The 15,847-nt window shown below is 42.3% G+C and overlaps 1 protein-coding gene across 1 annotated transcript in view; it reads left to right on the top strand.

The window, feature by feature from the left end:
• gli2a (GLI family zinc finger 2a) overlaps positions 1 to 15,847 on the top strand; it is a 73,388-nt gene that overhangs the window by 24,743 nt on the left and 32,798 nt on the right. The window contains exon 3 of the mRNA XM_046403920.1: positions 15,282 to 15,387. Within this exon, the coding sequence (XP_046259876.1) occupies positions 15,282 to 15,387 (106 nt within the window). The remainder of the gene's footprint in view (positions 1 to 15,281; positions 15,388 to 15,847) is intronic.

Genomic DNA, 15,847 nt, shown 5'->3' with positions numbered 1-15,847 from the left:
TGGTCTGGCGTGATGGGTACCACATGTAAGCAGAGGCAACCACTGGCCTTAATAGGAGCTGACAAGTGGCGGTCTGACAAGGGGAGATCAGATGGCTTGGGCTGACCTATCACTATTGAAACAGAACCCTATGGTGGGGTGGTTTGCTTTAAATAGAGTCTTTGTACAAAAGAAACACTTAATCATGACTCCCCTCCTTCTTGGTCTCTCCATCACTCTAGACCTACACTGGCTTGTTAGACACACTTGCTGGAATTCATATGGCCTCTCGTCTTTAACTTATCCTTTTAATTAAACGGTCCTATGGAGTTTGAGATCTCTAGTAATACTATGGAGCTGTTTTTCTATGAATGGGTGTCTGTTTGATGATGTTTATTTTGACTGTGTTATCACAGTTACCAAATAATTCAGTTAAGTTAAGGCACGTATTCTTTTTGGTTAAGATTAGGGAAAGTTAGCAGTCATGGTTAAAAGGAACCAAATTTCTCTGTTGGTGGAAAATGGAAAATTATACACTTTGTTGACTAATTCATTAAGCCCAACCTCCTTCCTGTGAGGTTTTGTCATGCTTTACTGCTGTCACAAATTCAGCTGAAGATCCAATCATCTTTCTCTTCTTTACAAGGAAATATATTCTTGGGAAAATTCTCTTTATTGCTGCGACTGAGGCACTCAAATGCTTCTTCTCGCCTGCTCTGACACTTGCAACGCCACACAAGAAGACTTGCTATCACCAATTCATGGGGGAACGTGAAAGACTCACAGCTTTTATGGAGTGCCATCTGGGAGCGATGCCAGGATATAGGACAGTGTTGCTTCCTGACGTGGTGCATCTCAAATGCACCTCAGTGCTGGTGTGTGGGCTCACATGGGAAATAATATGCATGGCATGTTACACTGGGCCCATTGGTGACAGGGGGAGTCATGAACTCAAAACTTCGCCTGCTGTTTTATTGCTGTCACCAGTCAATTGCAACATGCAACTGATAAAATGTGGATTGTGGAGAACTAAAGATAAAAATGGGAACAAAACAAACAAAAAAGAAAACTACTACTACTAAACTCCTCTCATTAACACAAACAAAACCAGCCAGCACTAGGCCCCTGACTATAAAACAGCATCTGCTGTCTCTCCAGGCTCAAGCTGAACTCTCGCGAGGAGCTTCTACTCTCTGACTTTATACTGGAAGCCCCTCCTCCCAGACAAACCACAGCTAATTGCAATCAATCAACCAACATATATAATATTTACATATTTAAACATTTCTCTACTCATCAACACATCATTCTAGCTCTCCTGACACAGAATTAGCGTGACTACATGCTTATTTAGGACCTTAAAAGCAGCATTTTTGCAGAACTAATGAAAACATTCCAGGCAATGGCTCACACATGGTACAATCTGAATCCTCCCCTCTACAAAAGTCTTTGGACTCTCCCACTTCTGGTTTGAACAGGATACTCATGAAGGTTATACTAGATGAATGAAAACAGACAAAACTCCTGGTAACTCAAGCATGCTTCAATTTAACAGTGGTTGCCACCAGCCATAAAATAATAAGAAGAATCCTTCAATAAATTGCCATGAAGTTAAACTGTGTGTCTTTGTGAAATTTTAAGCAGCTGATTTTGATTACCAATTATATGCATAGCACGGCAAGCTGCAATGATTTAGCTGCTGGCTAATGCTTACAGTGCCAGCACTTTTGCTTATGTTAATGTTAGTGTTAAGGACTGGCAATGGTAACTGAACACTGGAGAAGTGCACCAGGTGTGCTTCACCTTAAGTACCTGCTTAACTGCACTTTTTGCAACTAGAGCCTTGGGCTGGATGGCAGAAAAGATTTCATGGACTACCTGAGACATGCAGAATGAACGACAGTGTTTTGTTGGGTTCAGAGAGATGGGTGAAAACTGACGACTTCTTGCTGAAAATGTAAGCTGGAGATAGCAGAAGCCACTAAAATCACAATCAGAATCATGATTCATCCCCCACCTCACCAAAACCACAGCACACTGTGCCACTTCACGCGGTGTTTGTTGTGAGCTTTTAATGTGGTGCGTTTAAAGAGAAGATTAAGAATAATACAGTGGCAGCATGTGGCACCCTTTTCCCACAGAAAGAACAAGACTTGGTTGATACAGATCACAACTGTGCCACATGTGGGTCATTATCAAGAACCAGGCAGGGACTGTTAAAAATTCAATGTGCTCTTAGATTGGGGCTTTGAAGCGAGGCAAAGGGAAAATGTTTTCTAATCAAGGCCTTGCAAAAACAAAAGCCACAATGCCTAAACTCAAAGAAGACCATCTTCAACCTAAGGAGCCAGATGGTTTTTGTTTGTTTGGTTCTACTGAAAGAAACACCAAGCTAAATAGTGAAAGAATTACATGATAAGTCAGTCTGTAGTCAGTTGTTTGCTTAGTATGTAAAAGCTGAGCAAAAATCCCCTTTGGGGATTCTTCAAGACATATAAAACAACAGTTTCTAGGCTTAATAAGTGGAATTCAGCACTGGAAAGAGATTGTAAAGAGAATTAACCAACAGTCTTTTTTTTCCTCCTTTTTGAATTGAGTCAAGATAAGTGTACAAGAATTTACCCTGGATTTTCTCTGGAGCCTGGAGTTTGGCATCAGTCCACACTGTAATTGCTTCACCATGTCGCCACTCAATGCGCCGTCACTAAGACTGAGATAGTGAATGGAACGCTCTCCCATTTTCAGCCGTCTTGTTTTAGCCCTCCAAAATGTCAAGGTTTGATGAAATCCCACTGTTATCATCACTGTTGCAGTCTGAAATGCTTAACCGAAAGTGTCTTCAATTTATTCCCCAAATGTTTCATTTTGTACATTGATGGATGCTTCTGGCAGTAATTCAGTCTAGAAGAAATGGGCTCAATGACAGAGTACGCTTATACAGTACAAAGGTCTATGGCCAAAACTCTTAAGTATGGGTCACCAAACATGGGTATGTTATAATAATACAGTACATATATTATAATTAGAATGTAAAAATGTTTTAGTTTTAAAGGGAAACTTTGCAGATTTGTATCATTACAATGTGGTGATTGAATATGAACCAAGATTCTGTGACTGCATTTCCTATACCGCACCTAAAATGTTTCCAGAAATGTATTTTAGTGGACTGTGTAGCTGTAATACGAGAAGTCGTCCTCATTTATGATCCCCTATACACTGGGTACTACATCTCCCACAATTCAGCTCAACATGTTTTTGTTCCCAGCACAAGTCTCACACTCTGTTCCCCCTGTTTTTATTGCAGGCTCTCTGTAGCAAATTCGTCATCTCAAAGCCCAAGTTGAGATTTTTCAGAATTCAGCCAAAGTTTCTCCAGAGCCCCAGAAGGCCATATACTAATGCTAATAAACTGACTCTCGTGTTTAGCACAGAGTGGAGAGTCCCTTCACCAATCACTTTCCATTTTAGTGCTTCTATACAGAAAATAAGCCATGTGACACTGAGATCAATCTTCCAACTTTGCTCGAATTTTCCTCTCACAATTGTGCTTTCAGCTTTTCTACAAATGAGGCCTTCATCTCGTAATCACAGCTCTTTTGCCTGCTTCTCTTTTAGTGTCAGGTTGCATGGGGACTGGGGATATAGGGAGTTCAGGCTTTAATCAAAACCCGCACACTTTAGCTACGTTTCCAACTACTTGATTGTCTCGCTGTCATCACAATTTCCATCCTATTTTTTCATTTTCTTTGACCCTGCTGAAGCAGCCGTTAACTTTCTGATGATTTGCCTCAGTGTGGAAGCGGATTCTTTTGTTTTGACATTTGTATGTTCTGACCATATTGACTGACACACTGTAAAGATACATCTGCGTACCTGAGAGTGAATGAATGCACAATGCAGTCCAAATGCAGAGGGAAAGTGTACTGAGAGTCCAGCGGATTCATGAGTCAGTTCCTTTTTACTTGTTTCAAAGGCGAACAATGGCTTGACTCTCAAATCCCCATTGACTTCTTCAGAGGAGTAATTTCACCTGTCACCTGTAATTGTTTCATCACCAAATTAAAGTCTTTTGTCATCACACCTTTCTTAGCTTTGACTGAACCTACTGAACATGTAGTCCACGACTTGACAGAGGCATCCACAGTGAGTCAGAGCCCCAATCTACTAATTATCATCAATTAAGACTTTTAGTATTATTTCCTCTAATGTGGCACAGAAAGCTGTTGGATTTAATGGTTGAATTGTGGCCTTGTGAGACTGGGCTGTCAGGAAGTAATGTAACTCATTTAATGTCAAAGAATTAACTATTTATAGCAGATGGTTCTACAGCTGCCCTCTTTGAAGGAGGTCTCAAAGAATCCAACCAGTGCTCTCTAAACACTTACATGGGCACACGATCTTTGTGTGATCTAAAAATGGATTATTAAACACTTCTCAACCGCACATTCAACTGCGTGCAATCCTATTAGCAGTGGCAGTTGTCTTCAGATGCTGCTGCCTGTTTTAAACATCAGATATACACCTGATCAAGTTCAACACAGGGCGCATTTATCTGGTTAATGTAGGAAAATGTGGTCTCCAGGAAGGCACTCACTGAAGCCCAGATGCTCCAGTAGGGTTACTCAGTGGTCATCAGTAATGGTCTGTGGTTAAACTGGGAAGATTCCCTGTGTTAACTGTGTGTGTGACTGTGTCAGTGAGGGAAGTGAGGGGAAGTGTGAAAAACAGACAGCTGGGCAGATACTCTGCAGCTCAGAGTAATTTCTTTATATTGATTCTGATCAGAATTTCAGATTCATTAATCTGAGATCAGAGATAATTTGATAATTGGCTTGTTATGTGCACAACATTAAAAGAGTCAACATTTAAGCGTTTGCTAACTGACAATGCGCAAGAATTTATATATTGTTTCATCTGTACTGAAACAGGATAATTATTATCCAACTAGCAAAATTTTCTTGAATAAAAGTTATCTTACGAACCTGCAGAGAAGCTTCCTTACGACTGAGAGCCCTTCCTGACCGTATCCATAATAGAAGATTCCCCCACTGGCTTACCCCCGAGGTGACACAACTCTTTCAGTGTCGCACGAGGGAAGCAGCGCGTTGGCTAATTTTATCACACAATGCATACTGTTTGTCAGCGTGGCTCCAGTGACAAATGATTCCTTATCTTGAGGGCTGTTGTTTGTTGTTGCTGAGTAATGTCCTGGCCACTCGCTCTTGTCTCTGGAGCCTTCAGCTGCCCTGCTGTCAACTGTCAGGAACCACATTCACATTGCAGCCATGTACGCACTGAGCACACACGACTGAAGATGCACACAATTCCAGGTTTGCAGGAAAAACAACTTTCTTTGATTTGTACACAAACTCAGGTGTCGTTCACCCTGTAGGCTAACTGTTCTCTCTGTTTGCCATTTCCTCTCCGACTCCAGCTTTTCCAGCGCTCGGCCTGATGGCCTTTCCATTTGCCTGAATAGAATCTAATGAAGACAGACATGTAGACTAACACAGAGCAAGCCCCTTTTCTCTTTCAATGTCGCAAATCCTTCTCCTTCATAAACGGTTCGACCCCTTTGCTGGCGAGGTACTGATGAAAGCGACATGTGTTACTCATAGGGCCCCTTGTTTATTTGACTTCCATACTTGCATTAAGGCCAAGTAAACATATCAACTGGCCTCTGGGCGCTTTCACAGCACCACCCTTACAGCCAAATGTAGCTGCAGGGAGGATGAATGAACTTTAGTAGTCTTGTGGTGCTGACATACTGTAGTGGATTTTGTGCAGCTTTATACTTTGCATCTGAAGATAACTAGACACTTTACAAAATACGTAATGTTTTATTTTTTGTTTATTTTTATTTTTATTTTTTGTTGTTGTTGTTCAAGAAGCAGTTGCTCTGCCCGAGGAACCTTTAGCAATCCTGGCACCCTGTGGCAGAAAAAGAGGTTGTGGCCTTAATAATTCATGCCATTGTTGACTTGTGCCCTCTTCTTCTTCCTCTGCCCTTTCCTCTTTGCTTATTACTGTATGATTCGACTTGACTTCTTCCTTCAGGCAGCTTCATTGATTGTCTTTCTATTAGAACCCCAAAAGGCAGTTAGGAAAACTGATGCCATTTAAATTCACCATTAACCAATACCAATACATGCCCCGTCCCTCATTCCAATCGCAAGCAGAGCCATTAGATGAGTTAAATTAGAGAAAATTGGAGTAAAATTAAGAAAAGATAATTTAGTCTCTTGGGCTGAATGAGTGAGTTCTGGAGCCACTCTGACTTCTGAAAAATTAGCAGTGGTTTTACATCATTTCTGGTTCTGACACCTTCTCTAAAACTGACACTGTATTCATAGACAGATCGCTCTATGGTGTCACACTTACGCTGTTGAAACAAGGTACTGTGTGTGTGTGTGTGTGTGTGTGTTTAGCTATTCAGAACATCATGCAGTGTAGGAGAGAGCCAACCAAGAGACGATGCTGCTGCTTCGGGACGGTCATTCTATCCAAAAAACCTTTCATAAATATTAAATATCACACTAAACTGCTATCAACTCCATCTTTTCTTTGTAAAACACAGACCCTAAAATAAGGGTCACTTCACCTAAAATGAAAGAGCAGGGCAGCACCACCGGACTGGAGGGGAGGGGGAACCAGTTGGTCAGACCTTCTGACCTGCTTCACAGCTGTTTCTTGTTAGTGCTTTAAAACAAATTCCCAGAGTGAGATGGTTTCCACGCTGAATCCTGCCCTGAAGAAAGAGGCCAGACAAGAAGGGGGTTTATGAGACCCTGCTGCTGTGTGTGTCTACGTATGTGTGTGTATAAACAGCCCGGCCTTAACGTTTTATCTTATCGGGATAGATGACCTGAGAGCGCAGGGGCCTGCACTTAAGATGCTCTGTCCTGTGTTATGAACACCACCAACAGTCAGCTGAGTTCTTCAAAATCTCTCCCCAGCGTTGAAAGTATCAACCCTTAACTGAGCTTCAATAACGCTCACAGGATGTTTACAGTAAATTAGTGACAGTCAACCTCTGATTCAAGTGATGGCGAATATAAACAAATCCATCTAAGCCTTATCTTGGATGGTACGTTACACAGAGTACGGAAAAAGCCTGAATGAAATGCGTCCGAGTCACGTCTTAAAGCAACAATATGGCCGAACAAGTGTTTTTGACAGTTTATTCTCACCTGTCACCAGACTTTTAAAATATTGCAGTCGGTCAGCTTTGTAATGCAAACACGTTTGAAGGGAAAGTAGAGTGTCCTGCAGTTAAGTCTGAAATGGACCACATGTTTTTAGAGCTACAAACTCTGCTGCTATTAATGTCACAATGAAACTAATGGATATCTGTTGTTTATTTAATGAAAACCTCCATGCTGATGGTTATAAACATTTTCAGGGACATTATTTTAAAAGGCCCCTCAAGAGGAATTTACCTCTGTCCATCTGTGTCTTAAATAACACTGGTGTCTTCACTGTTCAAAAACGCTGTGCATTATTCTGTAAGACCACAGACACATCTAACGGATTCAGTGTGGTGGTTTGATGGAGACCAGGCCAGGTCTGTCCAGGAGATACTCCCCAGCCTCCTGCCTGGGCCTGGAGAGCAGTCTCCCCGGGGGAGGCGGGGGGGCTGCCTCACCTCAGGGTGACCCCCAGCTTAGACGGCTTTAGATTGATGTGCACTGCCTCCTCGTTCTCCCACACATTGTGAGCTGTTGTGGGTATTTCCTCTGCCTTTCCCTTCTTTCCTTTAAAGAAAAAAAGCCCTGTTTACAAGTCGGGGAGGGGGAGTGCTGAGCTTGCGCTGAGGATGGCGTCATAGGGCGCTGAGGACGCTCTTTGTGTGAACTGGCAGCTACTCCGTCAGCTGTGTCTGAGAGGTTAAAGGGCTCACGGAAGACAGAGGAAAGCTCTGAGTTCCCGCTGTTTGAAGTGATGTGGCTTGATTGGTGCGCTTACTCTTGCCAGAAACTGGCAACCAGACCAGAGAGGATGAGGAGCAGACTGATGAAGTCACACAGTTGTTTTGGTTAGTGGGAATAGCAGGAAACAGTGGCATATGAAGATTCTGAGTGTCATTCTATACCTTTACAGCAAGATGAACTTTGCATCCTCCTGAATTGACCACCAGTTTATTCTTACAGTCGCTGCAACAATAGCAAATCCAGTGCATTAATTACTTGATCAGGTCTACACCTGTGCTCTAAAGAGGCCAGGCGATAAATCAGAAGTCTGCACAGGAAGCTGATTATCCTGACACCCCATCAGTCTTCAGAGACGCCCACTTCCTGCCATAGGGAGAGGCATGCTAAGCCAAGCTACCTGTATGCTAGCATCACACACATGAAGGATACACCCGCTAAACACCGAACACTGAGGCCGGGTGATACATGGCGGTCATTAGACAGTGATTCCCAGGTGCTGCTGCTGCTGAACACCAGCGATTACATCACTATTTCTAAGATTAAAAACTGATTGGTTATTACAGTCAAGTCTCAGTGGGCTGGGATAAAATTTTGCTGGTGAGCTTATGGAAAACGAACTGCAATTTCAGAAATGCAATATTTTTAAGGGCAAAAAATAGTAAAGGTCTCTTTATGCCTTACTGCTTTCCTTTGTGCCCTTTTTACACTGAATGGACATTAGTACCAGCAGCTAATGGCAACCCAGGTGAGATAAGGTCTTGGTAGCACTCAGTCTTTAGAACAATTAGGAGAGGCTGTGCAGCGCCTTGTAGCGCAGGTGATGGATCATACTTGTGGTGGGTTCGTGGGGTTGACTCTGAGACTAAGGAGTGATTGGCTGAGGCAGGCGTACAGATTTGACAGAGACTGATCACAGAAAAGAGAGGCCAGCTGGGTCTGAGTGGGATCTGTAAACACACCGGGACAGGAACAGAGGCAGCATCAGCCTGGGGAGCTACACAACAGCCACTGTGAGGTGATACAACACATCTGGGCAACGGCAGGGTGGATGAGGGCGCCATGGCAATGAGATATAAACATAGCCATGAGGCCCTCACAGTAACCCACCTGCACCGATTGTAATCTCACACTTCATCATCACACACAGTTCATCAGAAACCACTGCAAAAAACAACTTGTCATTTGACTTTTTTGAAATTTACAGTAATCAAAATCTCTTTCAGCATATTTTAGATTATTGTCCTTTTTTAAAGGATGACTTAACTGTTTTGATTCACTTCCTCCATTCTCAACCTTGTTTCTAGTGTAGGTCAGCTGGTTTATCTACTTTACACCTCCTGTGCAGCACCAAACAGCAGACAACCTTACTTTGAGAAATGCAAACTTACTGTTAATCATTGGAAATCATCCATTTTCTCCTGTGTGTCCAGGGTCGGATTGTGGTGGCAGCAGGTTAGGCAGGGTATTCCAGATGTGAGTCTTATCTGCACTGTTTTACCACCAGTCGTGAACAAGATCCCGAGATACTTAAACTCCTTTGCTTGGAGTAGAAACTCACTCCGAACAAGTTTGACACCCAAGAACCTTGATGTTAGATTTGGAGATGCTGACTCTCATCCCTGTCGCTTCACGCTCGGCTGCAAACCACCACCAGTGCATGCTGAAGGTCACGGATATATAAAGCCAACACAACCACATCATCTGCAAAAAAAGCAGTTCTTCAATACTTCAATACCTTACTTTGAGGAATACCCTGTTAAATTAGATCCTTGGTTAAAAGAATAAATGTAAGATGTTAACATGTTATCTAAACCAAAGCTGCAGTAAAAGGACTTTGCCGGAAACAAAACAGCCCTCAACACAACCACTATGTCTGAACTATAAACTGATTTCATGATGTGCTATAAAGCAGATGCAAGCTTCTAGCACCATGCCCTCCTTACAGTGCTGACTCAAAGCCTCTGGAAAACAACTGTGTTAGTCTTCCCGGCGAGTGTGTGCTTGATCATAACATACACAGACTTTGCACGAGTTCACAGGGACTAATGAATTTCCGCTCAAACCATCTCGTGTCACCGAAGAGACCACTGGGCTAATTCACTTACCTTCTGCCCAAAACCCCCCTATCAATAAAAATGGTATCGTTTTCCCCTCCCTGAAGGCTGTTAAAAGCAAAGAGCCACTCGGTTAAGACTTCCTTTCATAGATGGCAGTGGTTCCGTGCTCTCCTGTAAGCCTCTAAATCCTTCTGTCGCCATCGCGCGCCCATGTACTGCCTTAGGGGAAGCGACGTCTTGCAGACTAAACCTGCAGGCCTCATGTTGTGTGTGTAGTGCAGGATTCCCGGATTAGGCTGAACATACACTTTTTAGTAACCTCGGACGTAACACTTGCTGTAGTGTGTTTTGTGCGTGTTTACGAAAGGCATTTCAGTTCAGCCTCAGAGCAACACGTTTGTCTCAGTCGCTCACTGAGAGTGAACTGCAGAACAAATCAGTGTCTGTGTGTGTTATTGTGAGTGTGTATGAATGCACATGAGCGTTTGTGTATAGCCGTTGGCACAGCGCAGTGTAGTTAGGACGCAGGCCAACTTTTTCTGCTGGAATTTCCTGTCTGAATTGAGCACCCCCACCTCTCCTACTCCTCTGCTCTTCACTTTTCTCTCTCTCTCTCTCACTCACTGCCCCCTTTCTCTCAAAGCACGACAAAAGCTTTTTTTTTCTCCCTGAAATTATTCCTGGCCTGGCCTCTCAGGGCATTATTATTATTATCACTGAGTACTTCCTCGAAGATGTGAGCCCACTCTACTCTCCACTTCAGCATGGTCCTGATCTGGGGCTTCATTTGGACATAATGAGAAAGTGCTTTTCCTTCTTCTTTCTCTGAGTCATGAGACTCGAAGGGGCCTTTGTTAACAGCGAACACCTGGCATTGTCTTGAGCGAGAGATCAAACTGGGGCTTTAAGATGCTAACTAAAAAAAGGAGGGGAAGACGTGGGGCTCTAACCCTGCTGCTTGGCAGGATGTTTGGCACGTCTGGAGCCTTATTATGGGGGCAAAGATATGTTCACTCTTGAAACAAACAGGTTATGAGAGATCAGAGCAGATATGGTTGAAGGTTCCGGTGGGTTGAACTGATTTATGATATAAGCTTACACCAACACAAAGCCACAAAGCACTGTGTTGCACTTAACTGCATTTTAGAAAATTGGAAAGTAACTTCGTATATCTACACACTTTTTCTCACCTTTATCAGCTTCAGCATTAAAGTCATTACCACAGTAATGCATCGATAACTGTAATTCCAATAATATACATTATTCTACTCAATGCTGTGTTGTGTTAAAAGTTGAGACAAGTTGTGCTAATGTTGGTCTGTTTTGGATATACAGTAAGAGTCCCAGGGTGGAGTAGCCTTGCATGCCAGCACACCCAAAGGAGACAGGAGGGCAGTAAATCAAGAAAGTGTGGTGTGTGTGAATCGTCTCAACCACGTACCTGTCCGTAGTTGTCCCTGTAGCCCAGGAAACAATGCAGCTGTCTGGGTGATGGAAGGGCCTGTTCAGCCCTTATCATCCCCACATCCAGCAGCCCCAAGCTGGGAGGGGGTGGGGTGGGTGGATAGGTCTCTGGGGCCTTTGCTGGATACTGTTTACGTATTTGTGTTTTCAATAACTTCATTACCTGATGGAAATTTAAACAGTAATCTGTGGATGCAAAATCATATGACGTTTTTATATGAATAAATAAAGAGTTTTCATTACTAATAGTGAGATCCAATCATGGAATCAACCAGTACATTTATTCACAACCAATACCGACTATTAGTAATCAATTGGACCCATAACCAATATCTGGAAGTCATGCATATTTGCAGTAAAACACGGAAATCTCAGTGTAAGAATTTGGACTATTCAGTGCTGTCCTGACTTCCAGCTCAAGCTGGCTGTCATAGTCCAGTCTCCTTGTCCTGTGCACTTCCCCCCCTCTCCACCAGAGATGTGCCAGGCAGCACAAGCAGGGGGCACCTCTCAGACAAAGCACAAACTTCTGGCTCCACTTGTGAAAACAAAGCTCAAACTCCTTTTCCCAGCTCTCACTCCCTCTCACTCATTTACTGGGTGCCTCTTTTGGCTTTGTAACACACAAGCTGACTCGGAATTGGCCGCCCGTCCCGCTCACAAAAGCAAGGGAGGGCCGCTGGCTGAGATCCAGCGGCACAGATCTTGATAGACGCACAGAGCCCTCGGCCTTCTGAGCCCAGACGAGACGAGACAAAGGGAGAGGAGACGGATTTTAACAACTCTCTTTGACGGTTATCGCTATTCTGTGTGTATCTGAAGTGTGCCGTTTTGACTTTGTTTTACCTGCAGGTATCTTGTGATTTGTAAAAAATTTCAGGGTACTCATTACAGAATTCCTGCAGAAATGATCCCAGCATGTTTTGAAGGTCTTCTGGCAATGTAGTGCAAAAATCCAAGCTAACATACAAGAAATAAACACTGAGTTTGGGCAGAAAGTGATCCAATACTAGTAAAACCATCTGTCCACTCAGCAAAATAATTTAACTTGAATAAAAATCTTACGTTAAATACGTTCAGTCTAAAAATAAGAAGTCTCTAATTAGTGTTAGAGGTTTAAAAATTGTGTGAAATGCTAGTTTTTAGCTCACATTACTTCAGATCAGACAGTTACAGCTGAAATACACAGCATAATATCAATTTTTTGATATTCTTAATTAATAATTTAAAATATTTTTTTGTTAATAATAATAAAAAATGAAGGCTAAGAAAAACAAAAAAATCACTAATTTAAGGGTAAAGTTACTTTCCTTACCTTTACTTATTTAATAATTTGGCAGTATGATTATTATGGTAGTTCCTGAGTGAAAGTGGTGAAACGGTATGTGAGTTCACTCTGTCCAATGTTTTACTAGTAAACTCCTCAATTTTAATGTTTCTGGACTAATTCATAATCATTTTAAGAATATACCAGGCATTTGGTGATAGAATCAAGATAATTAATATCCGTGTTTCCAAATCTAAGATTTAAATCTCGGCAAGCGCTGAAACTGTAATGTCATTGTTGTGAAATGATTTTTACATTTTTTTAAAACTTTAAAACTTGTATTTTTATATATATTTTTTTTTTTACGTTACTACACAGATGCTTGGCAGAAATTAGCAGGAAAGTGTTTACTATATTTGGCACATCAGAATCAGAACTCCTTTATTTGTCCTGAAGAGGAAATTCTTCTTTCTTACAGACAGTGCAATTTTACCAAACCAAGAAAATGAAAATACTTCAAGGATTCAAGGAGCTTTGTTGTCATTCACACATGTAGAAACATGAGGTGGAGGTGGTCCCGGTAAGCCCAGTAACCCACAAATACCTAATGCTATAAATATAAAAACAACCAGAATAAAAAGATATAACCAGTGAACAGGGATGGCAACAATATTTACAGCGGAAAAAATATTAAATAAAATATAGGATATTTACATACATATGTATATATATATATATATGTCTATACACACACATTCCCATGGTGATGTGCAATGTCCGTGTGTCCGTCAGAGTGCAGAGTTCAGTAGTTTGATGGCGAGTGATTTCCTGTGTCGCTCTGTGGTGCACCATGGGAGTCAGTCTCTCACTGTACGAGCTCCTGTAGCTGATCAGCACATTGTGGAGAGGGTGAGAGGGAAAGTCCAGTACAGTAGTAGCGTAACAATAAAAACAATAGAAAACAGTAAAGAAAAGACGGGAGCTTCACATTTTGCTTCACAAAAACAGGAATTAACCAGTGGCACAGAATTCTTTTCTTAATCAACCTTATCTGTGGCGCGACTGTTTTCAAAGGGAAAACAGTGATTGTTGTATAATTCTTGTTCTTAAACAAATTCCACACCAGTCAAATGCTTCCCGGTTCAGAGATGCCTTCAGGGAGACTGTCTTCTCCCAGCCGTGTAATCCAGGCAGAATTAACCAAGAACAAGATGGTACAACGTCACCATGATTACTCCAATCACCATAACAAAAGGCTCAATCAGGGTTAAGTAGCTGTAATGTCCGTCTTTGTATTTGGCATCACCTAAAAACAACATCCAGCACTCTGCCATAGCCCACAGGCACAGAGTCCTGTTACACCTTGTTTTCACAAGGCTGGCGAGAGCGCGTTAGCACCCTGAAGGCACGTCTCAAACAGGAAGGTGTTTTTAAAAAATGCAGACTTTATAAAGAAGATCCAAAGGGAGTTGACTACTAGACTTTCCAAGAACCGGGCCTTTATTATGGAACAGGCTTATATTAGATAATCCTTGATATAAAATTTAAAACTTAAATTTCAACTCAACCCTCATCCATATTTACATGTTCTTTTTAATATAAATTTAATATAATGTTCACTCTGATTCAGGATGGAAGGCCCATTTTGTTAAAAAGGAAGCTGGGACCGAGGAGGCACAGTGAGAGTGGCTTGACTGTTGGACTGATTGTGCTGCAGTCATGTACATTTTTGCTGGATGCACTTGATATGCTGTCCATTGATTCATCCTGTGACATATTGGCATCACATTAATGTGAGAAAACACACCCACTTCCCCTTGTCATCGAGTCCCAGTGGACTCCTCAGATAGAGATAACAATCTGCTCTCACTGAGCTTTGGCCTTTGACCTTGGTGGTCTCTGCTCCCAGGTCAGCCCCGGTTTACTGGACCGTACAGCCAGAGAATCCTAATAGCAACCGGGGTTCAACCCAAGGGATTTGCTTTGCTGTGTGCTCTCTGTCTCTGTCCATCCACACACACTCTCGCACACACACACACACACATAGCGATACAACCGAGTATGCTTTCAAGGCTTCTTACACTCTTTTGCTTTTAGTTGCATGAAATGTGCAAAACATTAACCGATCAAACCACAGAGTATTGTAGTGATCCTGTCTGTGATTAGAGCCCTCCTCCACCTCCTCCTCCTCCAGTCAAGACAGTAATGTCTCATACTCAGAGGCTGTAATGACAGTAATTAATGAAGATCGGCTGTGTTGTCTTAATGAGACTTCCCCTCCAAGCCATCAGACCATTTATGGCAGGAAATGGTGGATTCGTGCATTCTTTGTCTGACACATAAAAACACATTCATTGTTGTGTAAACCCTGCTTTGGTCTCATTGGATAAAGGGGGCATTAATGAACATACAGTTCTCGGGGCAAAAGCCACAGACAGTGTAAAAGGTTTCAATTACTGCTGGATTACGGGAACTGTAAAATGGTACAGTTGCGTCTCATGCTGCTTTGCAGGCACTAGTGAGGAACTGTAATATTAATATGCCCCAGTGTTTTCTGACATTTTCTCTCTTCTTTGTACCCAGGTGCCCACCACCTCTTCCCCACATTTCACACACCCATCCCAATCGACATGAGGCACCACGAGGGGCGATACCATTATGAGCCACACCCACTTCAAGCCATGCATGGGTAAGTTTAGACATCGTTATTCGTTTTGAAATAAACGATTACGTTGACAGTTTATCTTCCCTAACAAACAGTGGCTCAGTGGTGCGCTGGTCATTTCCAGCCCAGCTGTGCAACCAAACATTTTTCAGATCCACTTTATTTTAAATTCCAGCAGAGATCCTAAAGTTTCCAAAGATACCCAATACATCAGACTGATCTTTTGGGGAAATAAGTATAAACATACAGCCTCAGTGAAGAGTTACATTGTGGTCACATTTACATTGCTGTTGCAAATCTCCAGAGTAAAGAGTGAAGTAAAATTTGATCCATAGAGATCATTGGTTTTTGACACCATTGCATGCAGCAGTAGAACATTCTGGATAGCTTTGAGTTCATGTGAAGTTTGAATAAAATTTTATCCGCAGAACCCCCAGACTCTTTAATAGTCTGAGTGCCTGATTTGACCCAAAACACCGCGTTT

Source organism: Scatophagus argus, chromosome 11 (assembly GCF_020382885.2).
Source record: "Scatophagus argus isolate fScaArg1 chromosome 11, fScaArg1.pri, whole genome shotgun sequence".
NCBI lineage: Eukaryota > Metazoa > Chordata > Actinopteri > Scatophagidae > Scatophagus > Scatophagus argus.
Note: the sequence above shows the minus strand (reverse complement) of the source record. Positions and strands in the feature narration are given on the sequence as shown.